This window comes from Lissotriton vulgaris, chromosome 7 (genome assembly GCF_964263255.1).
Source record: "Lissotriton vulgaris chromosome 7, aLisVul1.2, whole genome shotgun sequence".
In the NCBI taxonomy this organism is placed as follows: Eukaryota; Metazoa; Chordata; class Amphibia; order Caudata; family Salamandridae; genus Lissotriton; species Lissotriton vulgaris.
Genome location: NC_141695.1, coordinates 579,719,271 through 579,741,798, shown reverse-complemented (window position 1 = coordinate 579,741,798; position 22,528 = coordinate 579,719,271). Strand labels below are relative to the sequence as shown.

General features: G+C 42.3%; 1 protein-coding gene across 1 annotated transcript in view; it reads left to right on the top strand.

Moving 5' to 3' along the window:
• Positions 1-22,528, top strand: part of SEC14L1 (SEC14 like lipid binding 1) — a 468,991-nt gene that overhangs the window by 421,513 nt on the left and 24,950 nt on the right. Inside the window, exon 16 of the mRNA XM_086930671.1 lies at positions 8,426-8,604. Coding sequence (XP_086786797.1) covers positions 8,426-8,604 — 179 coding nt within the window. The remainder of the gene's footprint in view (positions 1-8,425; positions 8,605-22,528) is intronic.

The following is a 22,528-nucleotide window of genomic DNA, read 5'->3' as shown; positions in this document are numbered from 1 at the left end:
TTAGGTTGCAGACCCATGCAGGAGATCTCCAGATCGTGAGTTGGAATGCCAGGGGTGCGTTGAACAAGGTAAAGAGGGGGGCTATGCCTCAGCAGGCCAAACGCTATTGAGCGGATGTCTTGATGCTGCAGGAGATGCCCTTACTGGGGACATAAGCCCTATTCTTTTGCTGATATGGTTATCTGCAAGTGTTTAATTCCGGGTTCCCAAGGGTATCCCGGGGAGTCGCATTCTTATCCACCGGAGGGTCCCATATAAACACTCCCAAGATGTGGGTAGATACTCAAGGGAGGTATGTCTTCATCATGGGTACCATTTATGAGGAACAGGTAGTATTGGGTAGTGTTTATGCCCCCCTGCCATTGTCATGGACATTGGCTGAGCGCCTTACGACCCTGCAGGCAGACATACAAGATGGGTTGGCAAATATAGAGGGAGACTGGAATGATGTGATGGATATGGCTAGGGATAGTTGGAGACAGAGGGTCCAGCCCATTGTTCGTCAAACGACCAAATTATATTCCCTGGTATCAGGTTTGGACCGGATGGATTCCTGGCGTAGGTTACACAGGGAGGAGCAGGGCTACACACATCTTTCAGCAGTGCACAAATCATTTTTCAGATTGGACTATATATGTGTGCCGATAGGTGCAGCTGATAGAGTGAGGGATGCAGAGATTCTCCTGAGGGGACTATCTGATCATTCTCCAGTTCTGCTCACGAAGCAACTGGGCCCTGCAAGCCACTCTTTCGATGGCGTCTCTCCCCCTGGAATTTGCAGGATGAGAAGTACAGAGAACATATAGGGCAGGCAGTTGACCAATATTTGGAGCTTAACGTGGGGTCGGTGGCTGCAGCTGAACCACTATGGGAGGCTATGAAATCGACCATACGGGGCATAGACATATCGTATTGCTCCGCGGGAAGTCAAGCCTGGAAGGAGTCGCTGCTGAGGTCTCAGGCCCATATTATGAACTTTGAGCAGGACAGCAGGCCAGAAGGAGGTAGCCTCGCGCCCGGTTAGTTGTTGATTGCGAGACCGATGCATGCTGATATGTTGATGGACAAGGCCCAATTGGCATGGTTGGCGTACCGTAAGAGGATTTACCAGTCGGGGGGGGGGGATAAGTCTAGCAAGTAACTCCGTCTGTGACAGGGGGCCTTGTGCCCCTTGGTCCTCCCTGGGGTATCCGGATTTGACGGGAAGATCCTTGGGGATCCTTCTTTGATTGCAATGAGCTTTGCACATTACTTTCCGGAACTATATACCCAGAAGGAATCCCTAGCGGAGGATATGGTACATCGCTTCATCGGGGACCTTCCGCCCCGGAACCGCTATGATGTCACTCGGGCTGAACTAGACCTCCTGCTTACGGAAGAAGAGCTGTGTGCAGCCCTAGGAGACTTGAACTCCAGGAAAGCCCCAGGCCCTAACGGGTACCCATGCAAGATATTGCACGAAATTGGGACCTCATCTCCTGAAAGTTGTGATGAAGGCGCAGGAACGCAGATGCCTCCCGCGTGACTGAAGGCATGCCGAGGTGGTCATGTTTCACAAGCCGGCCGACACCCAGACCAGCATGCTTCATATCGCCCTATCTCATTACTGAATATAGATGCTAAAATCTTGGTCAAGGCTTTGGCCATTCGCCTCCAATCCCATATTACTTCCCTGATTCATTCAGACCAGGCAGTGTTCATTCCCCAGTGAGCGATGCAACATAACATTCGCCGAGCGCAGGTTGCCGTTGCCACTATTCGAGGTTTGGATGAGCCAGCTGCACTCCTATTTGCATTTGATTCCCTTAGCTGGATGTATTTATTTGCCCTTTTAGATCGCTTAAATATGGGTCCATGCTTCTTTTCCTATTAAAAATTATTATCTACAGACCTCACAGCCTCAGTCCGTGTCGCTAGGTCTGCTTCCTTCACCTTCTCTATTACATGGGGTACCCGGCAGGAATGCCCATTGTCACCCTTTCTGTTTTCTTTGGCATTGGAGCCCTTGGCGGAATGGGTGCGGATGGATGCGCAAGTGGCAGGTTTTGAAGGGGCCCAGGGGCTATCGGACTGCATTGCATTATATGCCGATGATTTCCTATTCTTTTTGACAGATTTTAAAAGGACAGGGCCGAGGCTGCTTCGCATTATGCGAATTGTTGGTGAATCGTCAGGATTGTTCATGAATCCCTGTAAATCTACTCTGTGGATACTGGGAAAACAAACGGAACTGGGCACTTGGGCCTCGGCATTGCAAGTTACTACAGTGTGAGTAAGGTACCTGGGAGTCTTTCTATCCAACTCATCAACTGGGATCGTAACATTGTGCCGGTATGGGCACGGGTGCGTGAGGAGTTGAAGGCTTGGTTTCATATATACCCCTTTCTCTTCCTGGTCGGTCGGCTATCTTCAAGATGGTATTGTTGCCACGGCTGCTCTACCAATTGCAGAATTATACCTACCCCATCGTGGTTTTGCCAGGTTAACTCGCCCCTGGGTCAGTTTTTGTGGGCAGGAAGGGTCCCCAGAGTGGCGTTGCGGACTAGCTTCCAGTCAATATCCTGTGGGGGTTGGCCAATTCGGATGTCCAATCGTATTATATGGCCTTGCATCTATTGATATTGAATGACTGGTGGTATTTGGACAGAACAGACCCTGCGTATGCGGTAGAATGAAGATGCATGGGGATGGCCACTTTACATAATATTCTATATTCTGCCTCCCTGCGTAATGCTTTGCCTTCGGCCACAAGGGTAGTCTTTCAGGTGTGGGAGCAGGCCCTGCGGAAGATGGGGTGGTGGGTCAGATTGACGAAGGAGACTCCACTATGGTCTAATGGGAGGTTACCACAATTAGCTGCTCTAGCGGGTTTCCGGGGCTGGGGTGATATAGGGATTTCCACTTTAGGAGATGTGATGCGTGGCATGGTTCTGAAGTCTTTTCAAGATCTTCAGCAGGAATATCAGATGCTGATGACCCAATTTTATAAATATCTTCAATTTAGGCATGGCATTCCTCCCAGTGTTACGGGACTGGAGTCCCTCCCTGAGTTTAGCCCTATTGAAGCTAAAGTGTTCATGGGAGATCTACAAGATCATAAATTCTCCAGAATGTATCAGTCCCTAGTGAAGAATTGTCCCACCACATTGGATAAACTTAAGGTAGCATGGGAGGGAGATCTCGGCCCATTGGATGTGGACTCGGGGGGGGGGGGGGGCTGCGATTGCAATGCGGCTCCGGCTAGTCCAATTAATTACCTACATCTGGTGTATTATACAAGAGTCAGGTTGTGGAGGGGTGGCCTTGTGGCACCTCCAACTTGCTTACAATGTAGTTCGGGAGGAGGGTACTCTATTCCACACGGTTTGGCAGTACACAGCGCTTGTAAAGTTTTGGCGGGGTTTTGGCCTGTCTTGCAGAGATGTTGATGTGGGAGCTCCCCTTCTCGCCTAAATTAGTGCTTCTACATATCATGGAGGGGGTTGGAGGAAATATATATAAATAGCATCTATTACTATTAGGATTTATACTGGCAAATCGCGATATTGCACGAAAGTGGAAGGCAGAGGTTCCGCTTCCTTGTCAGCCTGGAAAGATGGATTGGAGATTCTTATCTTTAAAGTAAGGGGCTGCCCGCAAAAATACCCAAAGATCTGGAAGCAATGGGCAGATTATAGAGTCCTATACCTAGAGCCTATGTCATCTGGAGATGTTACGGCCTTGGGATGATTGTACAGGAGACCAGTGGCTGTGTGGGAACTGTTATTCAGGTGGTGGGAGTGGAGTTGATACTTGAGATGCAGTGCAATTGGGGGGGGGAGTTATATTTGTAACGTTTGATTGTTTCTTTAAGAAAAATAATATATTTAAATATCAATGCAAATGTTCTGTACTTTAAATTGTAGCAGATAGCTTCTGGGTTACAGCGCTCTGCTTTATATTTGACACTTGACGCAATAAAATATGTTTCTAAAACAAAAAATAATTATCCATCAGAATAACCTACTTACCTTCTGTAACCCTTTTTCTGATGGATAACCATTCTTTCCACAGATTCCTCACTGCCCCCCAATCTCCCCATTCCGTGGAGCGGATATCTTCACACCCTAAAAAAGTCCCAAGTTAAATTTCAAAACACAGTCACCTGCAGTTTGTTCAGAGTTGATCTGCATTTTAGTGTACAGAATTGAAACAATACAGAAACAATGTCAGTTATTAAACAATTGCTCATTAAAAAAATAACTGCATTAATCGGCTATAGGTCAGAAAAATAGTACAGAGAGAAAGGCATATTACACAAAAAAACAATTGAATGATTACGAAAGTAGTCTGACCACATTGTGTATCATAAATGCTGTATCAGACAGGGTAATTTGTATCTTAAATCTAGGTCAGGGGTATGCAACATTCTCTCAAGAGCTACTTCTAATCAATGAAAATCACTCCGAGCTACCAGAAATATTAGTGTAGTAATTATGACCACATCTAAAAAGATTACATTATATGCCACTGCATACAAGCTTAGAAGCAGTGGGCACCTCAATTCATCTGGCAGGGTTGTCATAGTAAGGTAAATTTAGAATGCCTTTATATGGGTCTCACAAATACCAGCCATAGCTGCAATACTCTTGGCTCCAAGCAAATAAGTATCTCACATGAATTATCATTCAAGCATCCGCTTTAAATATATTTAGTAAATTCAACCATTTTTCTTCAAACATGGGGTTATAGGTTCTCAAAATACACACATTTTCATCTCGTATATATATAAATTCAGCCAAGCACAATCTTCTGATTAAGTAGGCTGGGCTTTACATAGGAGAGCTACTTACAGGTAGCTTGTGAGCTCATTAGTTACTCGTTGGAAAAACCTGATCTAGGTAGTTGAGCTACAATCACCTCCCTGGAGGGGGAGTCCCATTATCCTCCATGTGCATGCCATGAGTCCCATACCATCCCCCATTTTCTGGGGGAGGCCCGGCTCTGGTACACGGAGATATTTGTTGAAAAAGTATATTTCTGAGCAGCCATAGATGAAAGGGATAAAAGGTGGAGAGATCTGCTGGATGGACTTTGTACTGTCCTCCCATGTATGGTCCTGCAGTTGTGTGCAGTATTTTTCCAAATTGCTGTGGACTTTTTCCTATGTTGTGTTTTCACTTTATTACTGTTGCTGTATAAATGCTTTACACATTGCCTTTAAGTCAAGCCTGACTGCTCTATGCCAAGCTACCAGAGGGTTGGGCACAGGTTAACATGAGTTTTGCTTGTGACTTCAACCTGACTAGGATTGTGGTTTCTGCATGAGTAGAGTTTTGCCCTCCTCAACCAGACACCCATTTTCTAACAGTGATAGACAAGATCCGTAGCAGTTTTGCTCAAAGTGAGAGTAAAAGTGTGACTCAGTATTGGTAGAAATATTATTCAATCTGTGTTTACTACAGTTGACTGACTGCTGATGTGGTATTAATATTAGTGTTGGCCTGGAGGTTTATATATTAATTTACATTACTATAACCAATCAATGATAGATGTAGGTCAGTTCTTCATTATTTATTGAACATAGAAAGTATAGTGTTAGTTCCATATCTGTGGATTGGACTTTAAGGTGCAAGATTATTGTGCTGGGTTTTATCACAAGGTTGTGGGATAATGTAGTTATCTTGGAAATAGCCATGTTTTCAACTCGTTTCTGAAGTGTATATGCTCTTAAATGTATCAATTCTTGGCTGGGGGTGACTTCCAGAGCTTGGTGGCTTGTACCGAGAAGGCAGTGCCTCCTATGCATTCCTTATATTTCGATGTTGCGTAGATCCGTCGTGCAAACTTGTAGCTTAGTGTTCTTTTTTGTTTGTATTGCTTGAATTTAACCTGTATGTATACTGGTCTTTTTCCTCAGTATATTCTGCATAGAATGGAAAGTGCCTGGAACATTGCTCTTCTAGTTCTATGTAACCGGTTGAGTTAATTGCAGGACTGGAAACTTGTATTCTCTTGAGTGAAAGCAGAGAAGGAGTCTTGCAGCATTTTGAATTAGTTGTATTTTGCATATGATGAAACTGGGGGACCAAGGTATAAGCTCTTAGCATAATCAAGCTTGAAGATTGAGTGTAAGAATAGTGTGTAACTTTTGCTGGTATCTAATTTGTGGGAAGATGCAACATAGTGTTTTCATTGCCTAGAGGGTGCTGTTTGTGACCTAGGCCTGGTATCAAGGATACCTTGGAATCTGTAGTTACCCCTGTTAGTCTTTCACACCCCAAGATACGGATCAACTCCTGATGTTGGATAGACCTTGAGTTCTTTGGGCCACATTGCAGAAGGCAGGTATGTTTTTTTTAATCATTGTCTGCAGGCCATGATCTCTGTCTTTGCTGTTTTAGGCTTTGAGTGATTTTGCACTATAAATGCATGGAGGATGAGTAGACAGTTGTCAAGATTTAAGTTGTAGTGGTGTTCTGGGCCATCCATTTTTAGAATGAATTGTCTCACCTGCATAGCTGTAATAGGTGAGGCTAAATGATGTAATCCGGTATGGTAAAGGGGAAGGTAAATGCTGAATAACAGAGGAGATCTGATAGACTGCTTAGGGACGTAGCTACCAATGTTGGGTATGAGGCGCTGATGTGAAAGGTGGTAGATATACTTCACTTTGCCTCGATGTAAGAGGCAATACATTTAAGAGCATTTTCATGTATTCTGAGATGATAGTTGACTGTGTCAACAGCCATTGATCGATCCAGAATCAGTAGGGCAACCATTCTGTTCTTATCTACTTTGATTACTGGTCTGACACTGTCATTTTCATCCACCATTTTAGTAAACGCCTCCCTTTAAAACATTTTTCCTAGGCATGGGCTATTCTATATCAGATTGTAGTTTGTTAGGTCAGATGGGTCATGGTTTTTCAGTTTTCAGAGTGGTATAATGCAGGAGATTTTCAGCTCAGGTGGGAACGAATCTAGTTCCGATAACTTTTTGAGTAAGCTTCTAGCTACCTCTCCTGCACACGTAGTGCAATGGATTTCTTTAAAGAAAATTGGAGGTGCTTCATCTAAAGGCATTCCTGATAGTTTGCTTGCAATGATAATGTTAAGTAAATCTTTTTGTGAAACTGTAATGAAAGTATTTAGGTGTAGAAGATTGCTTTTGTCCCTTCCTATGGGGTTGGATTATATGATGTGATAGTTTTATCTCTGTTCTCCTTAAATAATTTTCTATATTTATTTCTTTTGAGATCGGTTCCATGGAGATTTTGTCACAGAAGGCTTGAGATTGTAATGTACCTTTGTTTGGACACTATGGATTGTGGAATTCTGCTAGAATCCTGTGTAGTAAACCAATCTCTCCCCTTGGAAGGAAATGTATTGCCTCTTAATTTGCTAAGCCAGAGTCAAACCTGAAAATGCCAGAAGGAGCTAGGTGTGCTGCTGTTACGCCTTTTTAAAGCTTTGTGTTTTATTCCTGCTGTTAAAGAATTCACTGACTGATTACAAACCCTCCAAGATTATTCAAAGGATGCTTGTGTATGAAAGTAACCAACTCTGGTGAATTTTAGTTGCAGGTGATAATTTTTTTCCATCTCATTCAGTATTACCAACTCTTTTCCATTGTTTTCCTTTTTTATGTCTTTTCACACTATTCGTATTTGAATATATAATAGCACTCAATCGAATTGTTGTATGTAGAGTCATAATATAGGCAAAATTGCTAGAATTTTGACTAAAAAATACTGTTGATAGTGGTACAAATTATAAGAGCAAATATCTGCAGACAATGTGTTCTTTTCTTTAGTGATGAATGAACCTTCATATTAATTGTTATAGTTACTAGGCTTTCCTGTTTGATGGTTGTGAAATAAAAATGATCTAAAAGAAAATTAAACCATAGACACATCATGGGGTTTAGCATTGATTTTTTTGTTGGAGGTCCAGGTTTCTTGTATTTAAGCTAACAGATTAGCTGTAACAATTAGTTTATCCCTCATAGGCCCACGCCCTTACAGTAATTTTAGTTTCATGTTGACCATATACTTTGTGCTTGCTGATACTTGGGGAGAAATGAGACTGGCACTGCACCAACACGGCTACTCTTCTATGTAACAGACAGTTCCTACTTTGCCACATTTCTGTACCAATGTATACCCTCTGGACACTTCAGTTTCTGTCCACTTAATGTAATCTCAACTTGTCAATGTTCTTCAGATCCCTTAGCTGTTTTTTATTTTTTATTCTATTTTGAGGTCACTCATTAGATAACTCCATCCCTACTTACCTCCTTTGAACTTTAGTCTCTCCAGATACTGTTTTCTAGCTTCCATTTTTACCTCCACAGGAACAGGTTTTTTAAAATAAATTGATACATAGTGTGCCTAATATATATTCCTATTTGTTTGACTTGTGGATTTTGTCAATGCTTCTTCCAGGGTTCCCATGTCACACGATGGCCTGGGTACTACATTCTACAGTGGAAGTTCCATAGTATGCCTGCTTGCGCTACCACCAACCTACCACGAGTGGATGATGTTCTGGCCTCACTTCAAGTTTCATCCCACAAGTGCAAAATTATGTACTACACAGAAGTCATTGGATCAGAAGATTTCAGGTAGAGAGAGTGGTGTATGTTTTCCTGTGGGGTTGCTCCATGTTGCTTACTTTGAGTTACAGGCTGATGAGCAGAGGTTTGCGCAGAACCTAGGACCATCATGCTATATTGTGATTTTTACATTTAAAATCACACCCCTCCTGACTATACTAGGTCATACTTTCATGGAGTATTCGCCTGTCTTGGAAGGCACTTACTCGCTGTTAATCCATGAGAAAACTAAACTACTGCATATGGCTAATTCAGATGATACTATTGTGTTACCACGGAAGAGTAATGCCCAATCTACTGCATTTTGAGGGTTTCTGTCATATACTTCTAATCGCAGATACCTCTCCTTGTGAATCATCCGAGCCACTGTACTGGATCCAGAGACTGGCATCAGTGCCCTCGTGCTGACAGGTAGGGACATCAAACTCCTTTCACTGCCTACAGATTTGATGACCATGAACCACTTATAGGCGCAGACCCCCATGCATTGACATTTTTTCTTTTTTCGTGCACTTCAATGTAGATCCAGAGTGCTGCTTTCATCTTTTAAGTGTAGTTACGGACTCCCAAAATCCAGGAAACAGTGTACCAGGTAGATTTCCCCTCAGAAGACAACAAGTTTCAAGCTATGCCACGACCGCCATATGCAGATGTTGGTCACACAGTCGCATGATGTCTTTCTTTGGTGCCTTGACACCAAGCATGAGTCAAAGTAGGGCAACAAATTCTCCATGACGCACAGTAAGATCTTCAGGGAGAGGGGAGGCCAAGCTTTCTGTGACAGAACCTAAGAAGACAGACTGGGCACACTTAAAGTCCTGGAGGCATTTGCAGTCCTGGTCTCCTTCTCCATCGTCTGGTAAGTGTAAGGCAAAGGGGAGAGACGAGTCATGGTGGAAGCGCAAGAAGTCAAAACAGGGTTCACCCTCTTCCCCTGCTGATAGAGGTCATGCTGGCCGCTCTCCAAAGGCCTGTGTCATCAAGCTTGAACTTGTTTCTGGTCCTGGTGAAGTAGCGCCCAAATTTCCCAGGCCATCATCTATGCCACATTAAATTGAGGCCTCTAGGTATGCCGTGCTGCTGTTGTTTTTTGTGTTTCCTGTTCCTTAGGAGCCGGTTAATGCCCTATGAATCAGATGGGGAATCCAAATCTGGCTCTGGCAGCAGGTACTTACCTGCACCTCGACCACTTGCATCAGGTCCGCCACTTATTCCTAGATGAGTGCCAGCCCCAGCTCAAACTGCACTGTCCTCCGGCTCCACACTGGTTCCAATGTGATAAGAAGCTAGCTTTGGAGCCTTCCCGGTCTACGTTTCAGTACGAGATTACAACAATCCAGTCTACGGTTATGAAGGACTCCCCAACAATTCCTGTGTCACAAAGGTGACCAGTCAGGCCTACTGAACGGGCACTGGGGGGAAACATGGCGGCAGCTAGCTGAGCTGTCGCGGTGCTCTGACCTGAGTTCCTGTCCGTAATGGTCTGCGGGTGAGCGTCGAGTGGGAGAGTGAGCGTTCGGCGGACTAGCGGATTGGTAGATCGGCGGGTTCGAGCGCGTTTGACAAAACTCAACACCAGAGTGCCTCGGTGTTCAGACCCAATGTGCGGGGGCGGAGAGTGCTTTTTCGGCTCCGGAGCCGTTCCTGGAGTTGCTCGTCTAAGCGGTGATTTTGCCGGCGACTCTGCAGCAGTGTGCGCAGCCGAGCTTACTCCGCCTTCTAACCCCGACCCTGAGCCGGCTGTAGTAGGGTGGCGGCCCAGTTTGCTGCCAGATTTCCAGCTCCCTCGGACAAGGACGAGACAGGCTGCTTTTGGCTTGCAGCTTTGGAGCTTGGCTGCGCTGGTGCTCCACCGCGGGAGGAAGATCCGCAGCCTTCTCCTATTTCCGCGAAGAAACTTGGTCGAATCCAGCTCCGGCATCTCCTTGGTATCCGGTAGTGGGTGCAGGGGGGGGGGCGGAGGAGGAGAAGGACACAAGGGGTGTAAAGTCCAGCGTAGAGGTTGTCTCGGCTAAGGCTGCACAAACACCACAGGGGGCTCACAGAGTCCGGGTGTGCATAGCGTAATATCTGCGATATCTGTGCCTGCGAATCTGGAGGCCCCTGATATCAGCCATATCCCCGGCATATCGCCTCCCCTAGAAAGCGGTACAAAAGTGAGTACCCCAACTACAAATTCAAAACATAAAGCCAGAAGGAGGGGGAGAGGTACTTTTAGTAGGAAGGCTAAAACTGCTGGGGGGGCCACTGATCTGGGTGTGGTGGTTGAGGTAGAATTGAACCCAGAGGCAACAGCAGCTTCAAGTCAGATAGCACAGGGGGTCCCCTTAAAGAATAAAGTCTCCTCATATTTAACTGTTGAGGTTAAAGCGAAACGTGCTTTTACTTGCAAAACGGCAAAGGGCTCTAAAAGCGCCAAAAACGCTAAGGCAGCTAATAACGTAGGGTCTAGGATAACGCCGTCTTTGCGGTCTTATTTTAAGGTTGTCCCGCAAATCTTGCGTCTTTCCGACCAACTACCACCTGAAGCCACTTCTCTTACGATGGCATCGCTTGTACACCATGAGTCTACTGCATCAGCCACAGACACAGATTTAAACACCTCTGTCTTAGTGCTTGTTCCTGCTACAAGGCTTGTCTCTGCTACAGGACCTGGCTGAGGCGGAGGATGCGGATTCGGAGGCAAATAAAGTTGATGCCACAAATGAGCTTCATGAGATAAAGGTGGTTCATCCCGGATTGAAAGCCGGGGGCGAGGCTGAGGGTGAGGTTAATGTGGATGGTCCCCTAGCCCAAACTATGAGTCCTCGCGGATCGCTGATTGTCCTTTTCGACACCCCGGTACAAAAACTAACAGATGGATTATACTCTATAGAACCGCCGATGGTCAGTCCACCGGCTACCCGTGTAGAAAAAGACTCATCACAATCCACGGAGCTGCTGATTCTCTCGCCCCCTCAACACACCTGGCTACAGCGTCATTGTCGTTGGCGCCTAACCCAGGATTGCTGTCATCAGAGTTGCTATTTAACACTGAGCTACTACAGGAGGACTTACGGGGGGGCTACGGCCCCCGACGCATACTCGGGCAGCGGGGTTGATCCACCTCTAGCTTCATATCTCCAGGCGATGTTTTAATCTCTATCGGCAGACATCAAGAAAGGCTTTGAGGCTTCGGCAGCTATCCAATCCGAAATTCTGAATTTTTGCGAGTCCTTAGATAGCAAAGTAGGTAGCCTTGCCCTATGAACGGCAAGATTGGAGGATACAGTGACAGGTATGTCTCTGTACCTGGATGAAGCCAAGATGGATATTGTTAAGCTCAAAAAAGAGGATCTGATGCTGGCGGAGAGGATGGAGTCCTTGGAGAATAACGCGCGTCGCAGTAACCTCCGCATTCTTAACATCCCAGAAGGTAGCGTGGGGTCGGATATCAAGCAATATATCACCGAACTGTTAAAAGAATCCTTGAGATTGGTTCAATCTGTCAAGGAGTTGTCTCTGGACATCCAACGTGTGCATAAAGACCCTTTTAGGAGGAATCCCCAAAGAACAAAGCCAAGGAAAATACTTGTGAACTTCCACACTTACACCCTAAAAGAGTCCATCTTGAGTTTAGCCCTAAAGCAGCAGTCATTGAGTGGGAAGGGTTTTAACTTCCAGATTAGATCAGACCTCTCAAGGGCCACGCTGGACAAGCAGTGGGAGTTTGGGAGAAGGTTAGATGCCTTTAAGAGCCTAGGTGCAGTAGCCCAGTTAGTCTTCCCTGCGGCTTTGAAGGTTATGCACAATAATACAATGCACAACATTTGATCGGTGCAGGCAGCTGATGAGCTGTTAATCTCTTTGGGGAGAGATAAGGATAAAAACAAGGGGACCTCAAGCTAAAGCAGTAAAGTATTGCTCTTGTGAAAAAAAAGAAAGAAAAAAAATGAGCTTAGATAAATCCATGTGTAGCGTTAAAGGAGATGGGGAAGGGAAAGAGATGTTGTTATCAGTGTAATTTCTAGAGGAATTAGCAGAGTAATTTAAAGTGATCTTCTATTGGATTAGGAAATCCGCAAAAATTCTTATGATTACTATAAAACTATAAAATCATTGTCCTGTTCCTCTATCTGAAGGGTCATTTATTCTTTCTTTGTTTTCTTTGCTTTCTCTTTCTCTCACTCACGCACATGTAAAAGGTAATGGTTAGTTAGGATAGGAACTCAGTAGGGGTGCTATCTTCTGGTTTTCCAGATAGATAGAGCAAGGGGGGTGGGGGGAGGTTCAGGTGTACGAGGGGGGGGGTGGGGGGGGTGCAAGTAAAAATCTTTAAAAAAGTCGTCATTTTTTGCTCATTGTTATCTTTTTGGTTATGGAGAGGTGTAGGTCTGGAGGTAAACGTCGGTATTGTCAGTAGATGTTTCCTTACCTTGAGTGTTGGTATCGGGTGGTGGCGGAGTGGAAACTGCTCCCATGGATAAGTTAAAAGTTCTTTCTTGGAACATTAACGGCCTGCGTTGTAGTACAAGAAAGTGGAAGATTATGCAGTACCTTCGCGACTCTGGCGCTCAGGTACTCATACTTCAAGAGACCCATCTCACAGAAAATGAAATTCTTTCTTTTGTTAAAAAAAATAGTGGGTCGATTTCTGAGGATCCACCACACACAATTTTAATACCAGAGGAGTGGCGATCATCTTTAAAAAATCTTTAAAAGCAAGGCTAGTTGACAAACTCGCAGACTCAGGGGCAGGTGGCTCATTGTCTCGGTAGTTATAGCTGGGGCCCCAATTACTATAGTGGGCTAATATGAGCCTAACCAGGACAATCAATCAGCTCTGAGTTCAGTGTTTTCTCATCTCCTTCTTTATCCGGAACCGATCATTTTGGCCGGAGATTTCAATGTGGTCTTGGACCCTAATCTGGATAAATCTCCATCGAACAGACCGATACATCCATCTAAAACTAGGGCCTTCCTACTTGAAAAAATGAAGGAGTTTGGGTACGTGGATATATGGAGATTTAAATCTGGGTTAAAACAGGGCATCTCCTTCCGTAATTATAAGTATCATCATAAGTCAAGGATAGATCTAGCGCTGGTGAGTCAGGAATTAGTTAAATCCGTGCAAAATGTTTATTTTCTTCCTTTCCATTTATCTGATCATGCAGCTTTGTGCCTGGAATTGGTCGGGCTGTTAAAAACCACACTTAGGCTGTAGGTAGCAAGGACCCCCTGATGAGGATAAATATCCTGGGACAGGGTAAACAATATGTGAGAAATAACAATCCCAGGCATACACTAAGGAAAATACACAATAGATTAAACAAACAAACTAGTTCAGTTAGAAAAAATATTCATAGTTTAATTTGATAAAAAGGGATAATAAAAATTAAGTACATTAATCACAATTGATAAAAATAATGATACATATGTATTCACAAGACAGATAAAAAAAGTGGTCAAATGGTATCCAGTCAACGCGTTTCGACATATACAATATGCCTTCATCAGGACTTTAACCATCAACAAGCTCTGTAAGACATAATTATAACATAGTATTACTGTTATTGTAAAGCTAATATCACATGATTACAACTGAACTAGTTTGGGGTTTGTTACTACATTCTATTGGTAAAAAGTACAATCTTCCTTCCAAGCTAATGATATACCGCTCTAATAAGACAACTAAACAGTTAAAATACCTATACATACAAGTTGGTCTTTGAAGCAGCACATAATTTGATTAGCAAATACTCCATAGTTTGTAGGAACAAGACATGATATAAATATTGTTCACAAGCTTTCCAAACAATGAAATCCCTAATGATAAAGGACAACAATCACTTAATTTCATTTAGAACAACTGTCAAAGAGAGAGGGATGTGCTTGTTAGATATCCTCTTTATTAAATATTGCACTTGAAAAAGCTTTATTTTCTACTGATTAAGCATTGATTCAGGTTTTGCTATTTCACTTTAGGTCTTGTCACAGATATGAAAACCTATTCTGTCTATATATATAGGTACAAAACATGAGTTAATAGAGGCATATTCACAGAGATATATGCACATGTCTGTTCCTAAACCCTGAGAACGACCAATGTAGTAATATTTGCTAAGGCAGTACATAAATAAAGGTAAAAGAAAAGATGAGACAAAGCAAAGAAGATAAGTAGTAAGAAGTTAATGCGTTAATAGGGAAAGGGGTATTTATTATTTTGCTATGCGTTATTGGATTAGTTGACCTGAACTAAATGGGTGGCTATTTTACGTAAACAGGGGAATGGGGCAATCCTATTTTTGAAATGGTAGCCTGATAACCATACACAAAATTAATATGTTCTTACCTAATGTATTTATGCGAGGGCAAAGTGCAGGGGCATGTTACAAATCTCTTCTCTATTTGTCCAATGATTTAAAAACAAGGTCGAGAAAACCTAAAGTCAAATAGTATGGTCACATTAGTGCGCATTTTAGTATTAAAGTTGGTATAAAATGAAAAAGGATTTTCTTTTTGCGTTCTTACCCTGGGAATAGAGTTTATAAGTCCAAAAAGTTGATTCCGGTCATTCAGTTGGAAGGTGCAATAGTCTATTAAAATGAGGTATTAGCTACCTATCAAGGGTGAGAAGAGAGATACACGATGTGTAATTGGATTGGGCACACTGTGATAAATATCAGAGTTTTACATATTAACGGCTTACCCAATGAGAAAGTTAAAGTCGCTTATGGGTAGGGACAACCATTACTTGTTGTGGCTGCGAGTGACGACAATTTTAGTTCAGCTTCATAGGAGGCGAGGAGACTCCTAATAGAGAAAACAATTACCCTTATTTAGTATAGGAGTCTGTTTGGTACGTGATCTAAAGATATAGCTACACAGAAAGCAATGGCTATGAAATACCTTTTGGAAAGTAGTTTGGACGTTATACCGTCTCGCTCGTCACAAGTGCATGGTTAATGAGGCGTGGTTGTCGAGCCGACTTGCTGCGAAGAGGGATAAGATTAAAAAACGCACGTAAGCCCTGCAATGAACATACAGGCCCTGTAGGGTGAAGGGTGGAACAATTTAGTATCGTGGGCAGAAAACCATAGGGGAGCTAACGATGTTAATTACTAAATCCCCCGCACGCTTACCGTGAGCGCCGAAGGAGACTAGCCGCTTCCGGGTGGAGTTGAAATTGTATTTAAACGCACGTGAATCCTTCTAAGCGCATTTAGTTCCTGTTGGATAAAGGGGAACGCTTTAATATCCTGGGAGCCAAAGCATAAAAATATCTTGACTATCCTAACTAGAGTCTAAGGTAGCTTACCGAGAGCGCCGAAGGGAGCCAGCTGCATCCGGGGTTCTGCCAACGGGTCAGGTTGCAAAGATAGAACGACTCTGATTGGAGGAATCGGGCGGACTTTTATATGTAAGTTTTAGATTGGATGGGCTCTCACCTGCGCGTTTTAAAGAGACATAACTCATGAATAGTATAGTCTATGTATCAGTGTAGCGCTGGCAGCGAAAATATATGGAAAAGAAGGGGAAAATTCAGCGCTCTGACTAGAAGAATGAGTTGATGCTCATACCGAGTAAAGTGCGTTGGTCTGGACTGCATTATATGCACCTAAATAGTTGAAGCTACGAAAAAAAATGCAAGTAGCAGGAAATTGCTTTGAAAGTTAAAATTATACCTAATGAAAATAAAAATAAATTATACACAAAAGCTAATGCGTGGACTCTCTGTGTGTGAATACTCGTTAATACTAAGTGGGAGCCATAAACAGTTTCTAATCAATGGGTTCATACAGACTGAGGTATTTATAAAATAGCATTCTCCCAGGGCAATTCATTATTGAGCCCCTGGGTGAAAGTCTTAAGGGAGAAGATCCAAAAGACTTCTCGTTTCTTTCGTATCTTTTCTCCTCCCTTACTATTGGGAATATTGATCTTCTCTAGTATGCGCCATCGCAGATCTGATGGAGCATGTTTGTAGTCATTGAAATGTGCAACTAGGGGTGCAGTTAATTTTTTGGTCTTAATAGCGGACCTGTGTTCTGTCATCCGAGTTTTTATGGGTCTGGAAGTTTCGCCCACATATCCCAAATTACAAGGACATAGGAACAAATAGATAACATTACTAGTGTTACACGTCCATAGATCATTGGCTTTGATGTTGTAACCATTTAGTTGAAATGATTCTCCTATTATAATGTCATTGCAGGATTGGCAGGAACCACATCTCGAGGTGCCTTTCACAGGATTGGATCCTTGTATAGATTTTTGTATGAAGGGGGGCTTTTCAGAGGTACCTATGTGTCTAGATCTTACAATGAAATCCTTAAGGTTCTTATTTCTGCGATGGGCAAACATAGGTTTCTTCAGTTTGGGTTTTGAGGGCTCTATGTTTAGCAAATGCCAATTTGCATTTACTATCTGCCTGATAGTGGCATTCATGGTAGAGTGTCGTGTGACACACACCAATTTGGTCTCCTGGGTCTCATTTTTGGGTTTCAAAAGTGCATCCCGGTCATAGAATCTAGCTCTCTTGTAAGCTTGTCGGACTAATCGATGGGGGTAGCCCCTGTCAATGAATTTTTTCTTCATTATTTCTGATTGGGTGTCATAGTCCTTGATGTTCGTACAGTTACGTCTTACTCTGAGAAACTGTGAAAAGGGTATTCCATCCTTTTGGCTCCTAGGATGATAGCTCGAGAAATGGAGCAAGGTATTTCTTGAGGTGGGTTTAGTGTATAGATCCACATCTAGTTTTTTATTTTCATTCCTGATATATATATTTAGGAATTCAACTTTCGTGGCATTGAACTTGGCAGTGAAGTGTAGATTTTCATCTGCAAGATTTATCCACTCCAAGAATTCCACAAGAGTCTGTTCCCCACTGGTCCAGATGAAAAAAATGTCATCAATGTACCTGTGCCAGTGGGAAACAGACTCGTAGAATGGGGCCATCTCATTATAAATATTATGTGCCTCAAAAAGAGCCATATATATATTCGCTATCGAAGGGGCCATGGCCGCCCCCATGCTCACACCCTTGATCTGTTGATACATACGGTTTCCAAATTGGAAAACGTTCTCCTGTAGCGCTATGGACAAGCATTCGTAGACGAATTGCTTGTTGCACGGTATCTGGTGCAGATCTATAAACCACATGGTCGCATCTAGAGCTCCTTTCTGTGGGATGTTGCTGTATAAAGCTTCAACATCAAGCGTTACAAGAAGGTCTTTGTTTTCATTGAATGTTAAGTTTTCTACCTTCGCTATTATCTCTCCAGTATCTTTAATGTAGGATGGAGATAATGATATATAAGGTCTTAAAATATTATCTACATACTTGGAGATAGCTTCAGTAGGAGTACCAATTGTAGAAACTATTGGGCGATAAGGTGGGTCCTGCTGGTTCTTGTGCATCTTGGGCAAACCATAGATGCATGCTAATTTTCCTTGAGAGGTGTTTAAAAATTCGTATTCTTTTTTGGTTATTATTTTTCTATCTAAGGCTCTTTTTGTTATTTCACGAATCTTTCTCATTACCCTATTAGTAGGATCGTTCATAACTTCCTTATAAAATAGGTGGTCATTGAGCATATTAAACATGTTAGTTTCATATGTTTGACAGTCTATGAGGACGATGCCACCTCCCTTGTCACTACTTTTTATTATTAGGGATTTGTCATTTTTCAATTCACTCAAGGAATCATGTTCTTCTTTTGTAATATTGTACTTTGATTTAGGTACAAACCTTAACGCATGATCTAGTTTGGCAAGGACAACTTTCTCAAACATGGCCATCTCAGGACCCAATTGGTCCAAAGATGGTGTAAATGTTGAGGGTAAGGCTACGATGTTATTTGCAGTGTCTTCCTGTTCCATTTCTATTCTATCTAGAAAGAATTTTTGTAGTCTTATTTTTCTAAAAAATGCATGTACATCTTGGTATAATTCAAATAAATTGACATTTGCATGAGGTACAAAGGTCAGGCCTTTTGATAATAAGGAAATGTCTGAGGTTTTGAGGTTATGTTTTGAAAGATTGAAAATAGGGATCACATCCATTGTCTCTGGTACTGCCTGCTGCGAGTCTCCAGATAGTGTTGGGGCTGGGGTTCCATTGGATGTTGATAGGACTGATGTTGACCCCGGGTTGTCGGTTGAAAGCGTACCCTCTGTCTTCCCCGTTTCCCTCCTCGGTACCCTAAAAAAGGCTGGCGTGAGTTCCTACGGCCATTTTGGGGGTTATAGTGACCATCATCCGGATAGTTTTGCTCATTGTCGGATTCAGGATCTGAAGAATCAGAGAAGTTATTTATTCTCTGGTGATTATAGTTTCCATCGTCCTGTTGGTTGCCAGGTTTGTAAAAGCCTTCACCTAGATAGGGATATGCTCGTTCCAAGGTATAGAACCTTTTATCCTTGGCGAATTTTTCTTGCTTTCTTTTAGTTAAATACTCAGCAAAGGATAAAATATCATTGTTCAGGGATTCAAGTTGTTTATCTGCGTCTGTTAACACTGTCGACGTTTTGATTTTATTTTCTAGCTCTTCTATTTCTTTTTTGATCTCTGAAGCTAACTCCTTAGAGGTAGATATAATAAGGATCATTAGGTCCCTAGAGCACCTTCTGGCTATCATGCTCCATTTATGTATGAATGTCTTTATATCTACAAACAACCCGGGGATATTCCTGACACGTAAACCTAAAGGGATGATGGCGGATTTAAGATAGTTTAACATAAACTCACCATGAGCCTCTATCCTTATTAGTTTCTTTTTCAAGTTTGACAATTTGACTAGATCACTATTACTTTGTGGTTTAGACATAAAGTTGGTACCTGATGGTACACTCGTGCCAACAAGGGTAGCGAATTCATCGTCAGAGAAACCAAATGTTTCCATGTGAGCCATACTATGTATTTGTCGGTATAGGATGTAGGAAATGAGTAAAAGAGAGTTGTAAATAAGAAGATAGGTGGAAACAAAGACCACTAAAGCCTAGGTAGAATGAGCGGTAAATTGATAGACAGGAGAACAAAATGGTCCCACACGGAAACCGTGGGTAATAGGCTGTAGGTAGCAAGGACCCCCTGATGAGGATAAATATCCTGGGACAGGGTAAACAATATGTGAGAAATAACAATCCCAGGCATACACTAAGGAAAATACACAATAGATTAAACAAACAAACTAGTTCAGTTAGAAAAAATATTCATAGTTTAATTTGATAAAAAGGGATAATAAAAATTAAGTACATTAATCACAATTGATAAAAATGATACATATGTATTCACAAGACAGATAAAAAAGTGGTCAAATGGTATCCAGTCAACGCGTTTCGACATATACAATATGCCTTCATCAGGACTTTAACCATCAACAAGCTCTGTAAGACATAATTATAACATAGTATTACTGTTATTGTAAAGCTAATATCACATGATTACAACTGAACTAGTTTGGGGTTTGTTACTACATTCTATTGGTAAAAAGTACAATCTTCCTTCCAAGCTAATGATATACCGCTCTAATAAGACAACTAAACAGTTAAAATACCTATACATACAAGTTGGTCTTTGAAGCAGCACATAATTTGATTAGCAAATACTCCATAGTTTGTAGGAACAAGACATGATATAAATATTGTTCACAAGCTTTCCAAACAATGAAATCCCTAATGATAAAGGACAACAATCACTTAATTTCATTTAGAACAACTGTCAAAGAGAGAGGGATGTGCTTGTTAGATATCCTCTTTATTAAATATTGCACTTGAAAAAGCTTTATTTTCTACTGTTTAAGCATTGATTCAGGTTTTGCTATTATTTCACTTTAGGTCTTGTCACAGATATGAAAACCTATTCTGTCTATATATATAGGTACAAAACATGAGTTAATAGAGGCATATTCACAGAGATATATGCACATGTCTGTTCCTAAACCCTGAGAACGACCAATGTAGTAATATTTGCTAAGGCAGTACATAAATAAAGGTAAAAGAAAAGATGAGACAAAGCAAAGAAGATAAGTAGTAAGAAGTTAATGCGTTAATAGGGAAAGGGGTATTTATTATTTTGCTATGCGTTATTGGATTAGTTGACCTGAACTAAATGGGTGGCTATTTTACGTAAACAGGGGAATGGGGCAATCCTATTTTTGAAATGGTAGCCTGATAACCATACACAAAATTAATATGTTCTTACCTAATGTATTTATGCGAGGGCAAAGTGCAGGGGCATGTTACAAATCTCTTCTCTATTTGTCCAATGATTTAAAAACAAGGTCGAGAAAACCTAAAGTCAAATAGTATGGTCACATTAGTGCGCATTTTAGTATTAAAGTTGGTATAAAATGAAAAAGGATTTTCTTTTTGCGTTCTTACCCTGGGAATAGAGTTTATAAGTCCAAAAAGTTGATTCCGGTCATTCAGTTGGAAGGTGCAATAGTCTATTAAAATGAGGTATTAGCTACCTATCAAGGGTGAGAAGAGAGATACACGATGTGTAATTGGATTGGGCACACTGTGATAAATATCAGAGTTTTACATATTAACGGCTTACCCAATGAGAAAGTTAAAGTCGCTTATGGGTAGGGACAACCATTACTTGTTGTGGCTGCGAGTGACGACAATTTTAGTTCAGCTTCATAGGAGGCGAGGAGACTCCTAATAGAGAAAACAATTACCCTTATTTAGTATAGGAGTCTGTTTGGTACGTGATCTAAAGATATAGCTACACAGAAAGCAATGGCTATGAAATACCTTTTGGAAAGTAGTTTGGACGTTATACCGTCTCGCTCGTCACAAGTGCATGGTTAATGAGGCGTGGTTGTCGAGCCGACTTGCTGCGAAGAGGGATAAGATTAAAAAACGCACGTAAGCCCTGCAATGAACATACAGGCCCTGTAGGGTGAAGGGTGGAACAATTTAGTATCGTGGGCAGAAAACCATAGGGGAGCTAACGATGTTAATAACTAAATCCCCCGCACGCTTACCGTGAGCGCCGAAGGAGACTAGCCGCTTCCGGGTGGAGTTGAAATTGTATTTAAACGCACGTGAATCCTTCTAAGCGCATTTAGTTCCTGTTGGATAAAGGGGAACGCTTTAATATCCTGGGAGCCAAAGCATAAAAATATCTTGACTATCCTAACTAGAGTCTAAGGTAGCTTACCGAGAGCGCCGAAGGGAGCCAGCTGCATCCGGGGTTCTGCCAACGGGTCAGGTTGCAAAGATAGAACGACTCGGGCGGACTTTTATATGTACGTTTTAGATTGGATGTTATCTTTTTGGTTATGGAGAGGTGTAGGTCTGGAGGTAAACGTCGGTATTGTCAGTAGATGTTTCCTTGCCTTGAGTGTTGGTATCGGGTGGTGGCGGAGTGGAAACTGCTCCCATGGATAAGTTAAAAGTTCTTTCTTGGAACATTAACGGCCTGCGTTGTAGTACAAGAAAGTGGAAGATTATGCAGTACCTTCGCGACTCTGGCGCTCAGGTACTCATACTTCAAGAGACCCATCTCACAGAAAATGAAATTCTTTCTTTTGTTAAAAAAAATAGTGGGTCGATTTCTGAGGATCCACCACACACAATTTTAATACCAGAGGAGTGGCGATCATCTTTAAAAAATCTTTAAAAGCAAGGCTAGTTGACAAACTTGCAGACTCAGGGGCAGGTGGCTCATTGTCTCGGTAGTTATAGCTGGGGCCCCAATTACTATAGTGGGCTAATATGAGCCTAACCAGGACAATCAATCAGCTCTGAGTTCAGTGTTTTCTCATCTCCTTCTTTATCCGGAACCGATCATTTTGGCCGGAGATTTCAATGTGGTCTTGGACCCTAATCTGGATAAATCTCCATCGAACAGACCGATACATCCATCTAAAACTAGGGCCTTCCTACTTGAAAAAATGAAGGAGTTTGGGTACGTGGATATATGGAGATTTAAATCTGG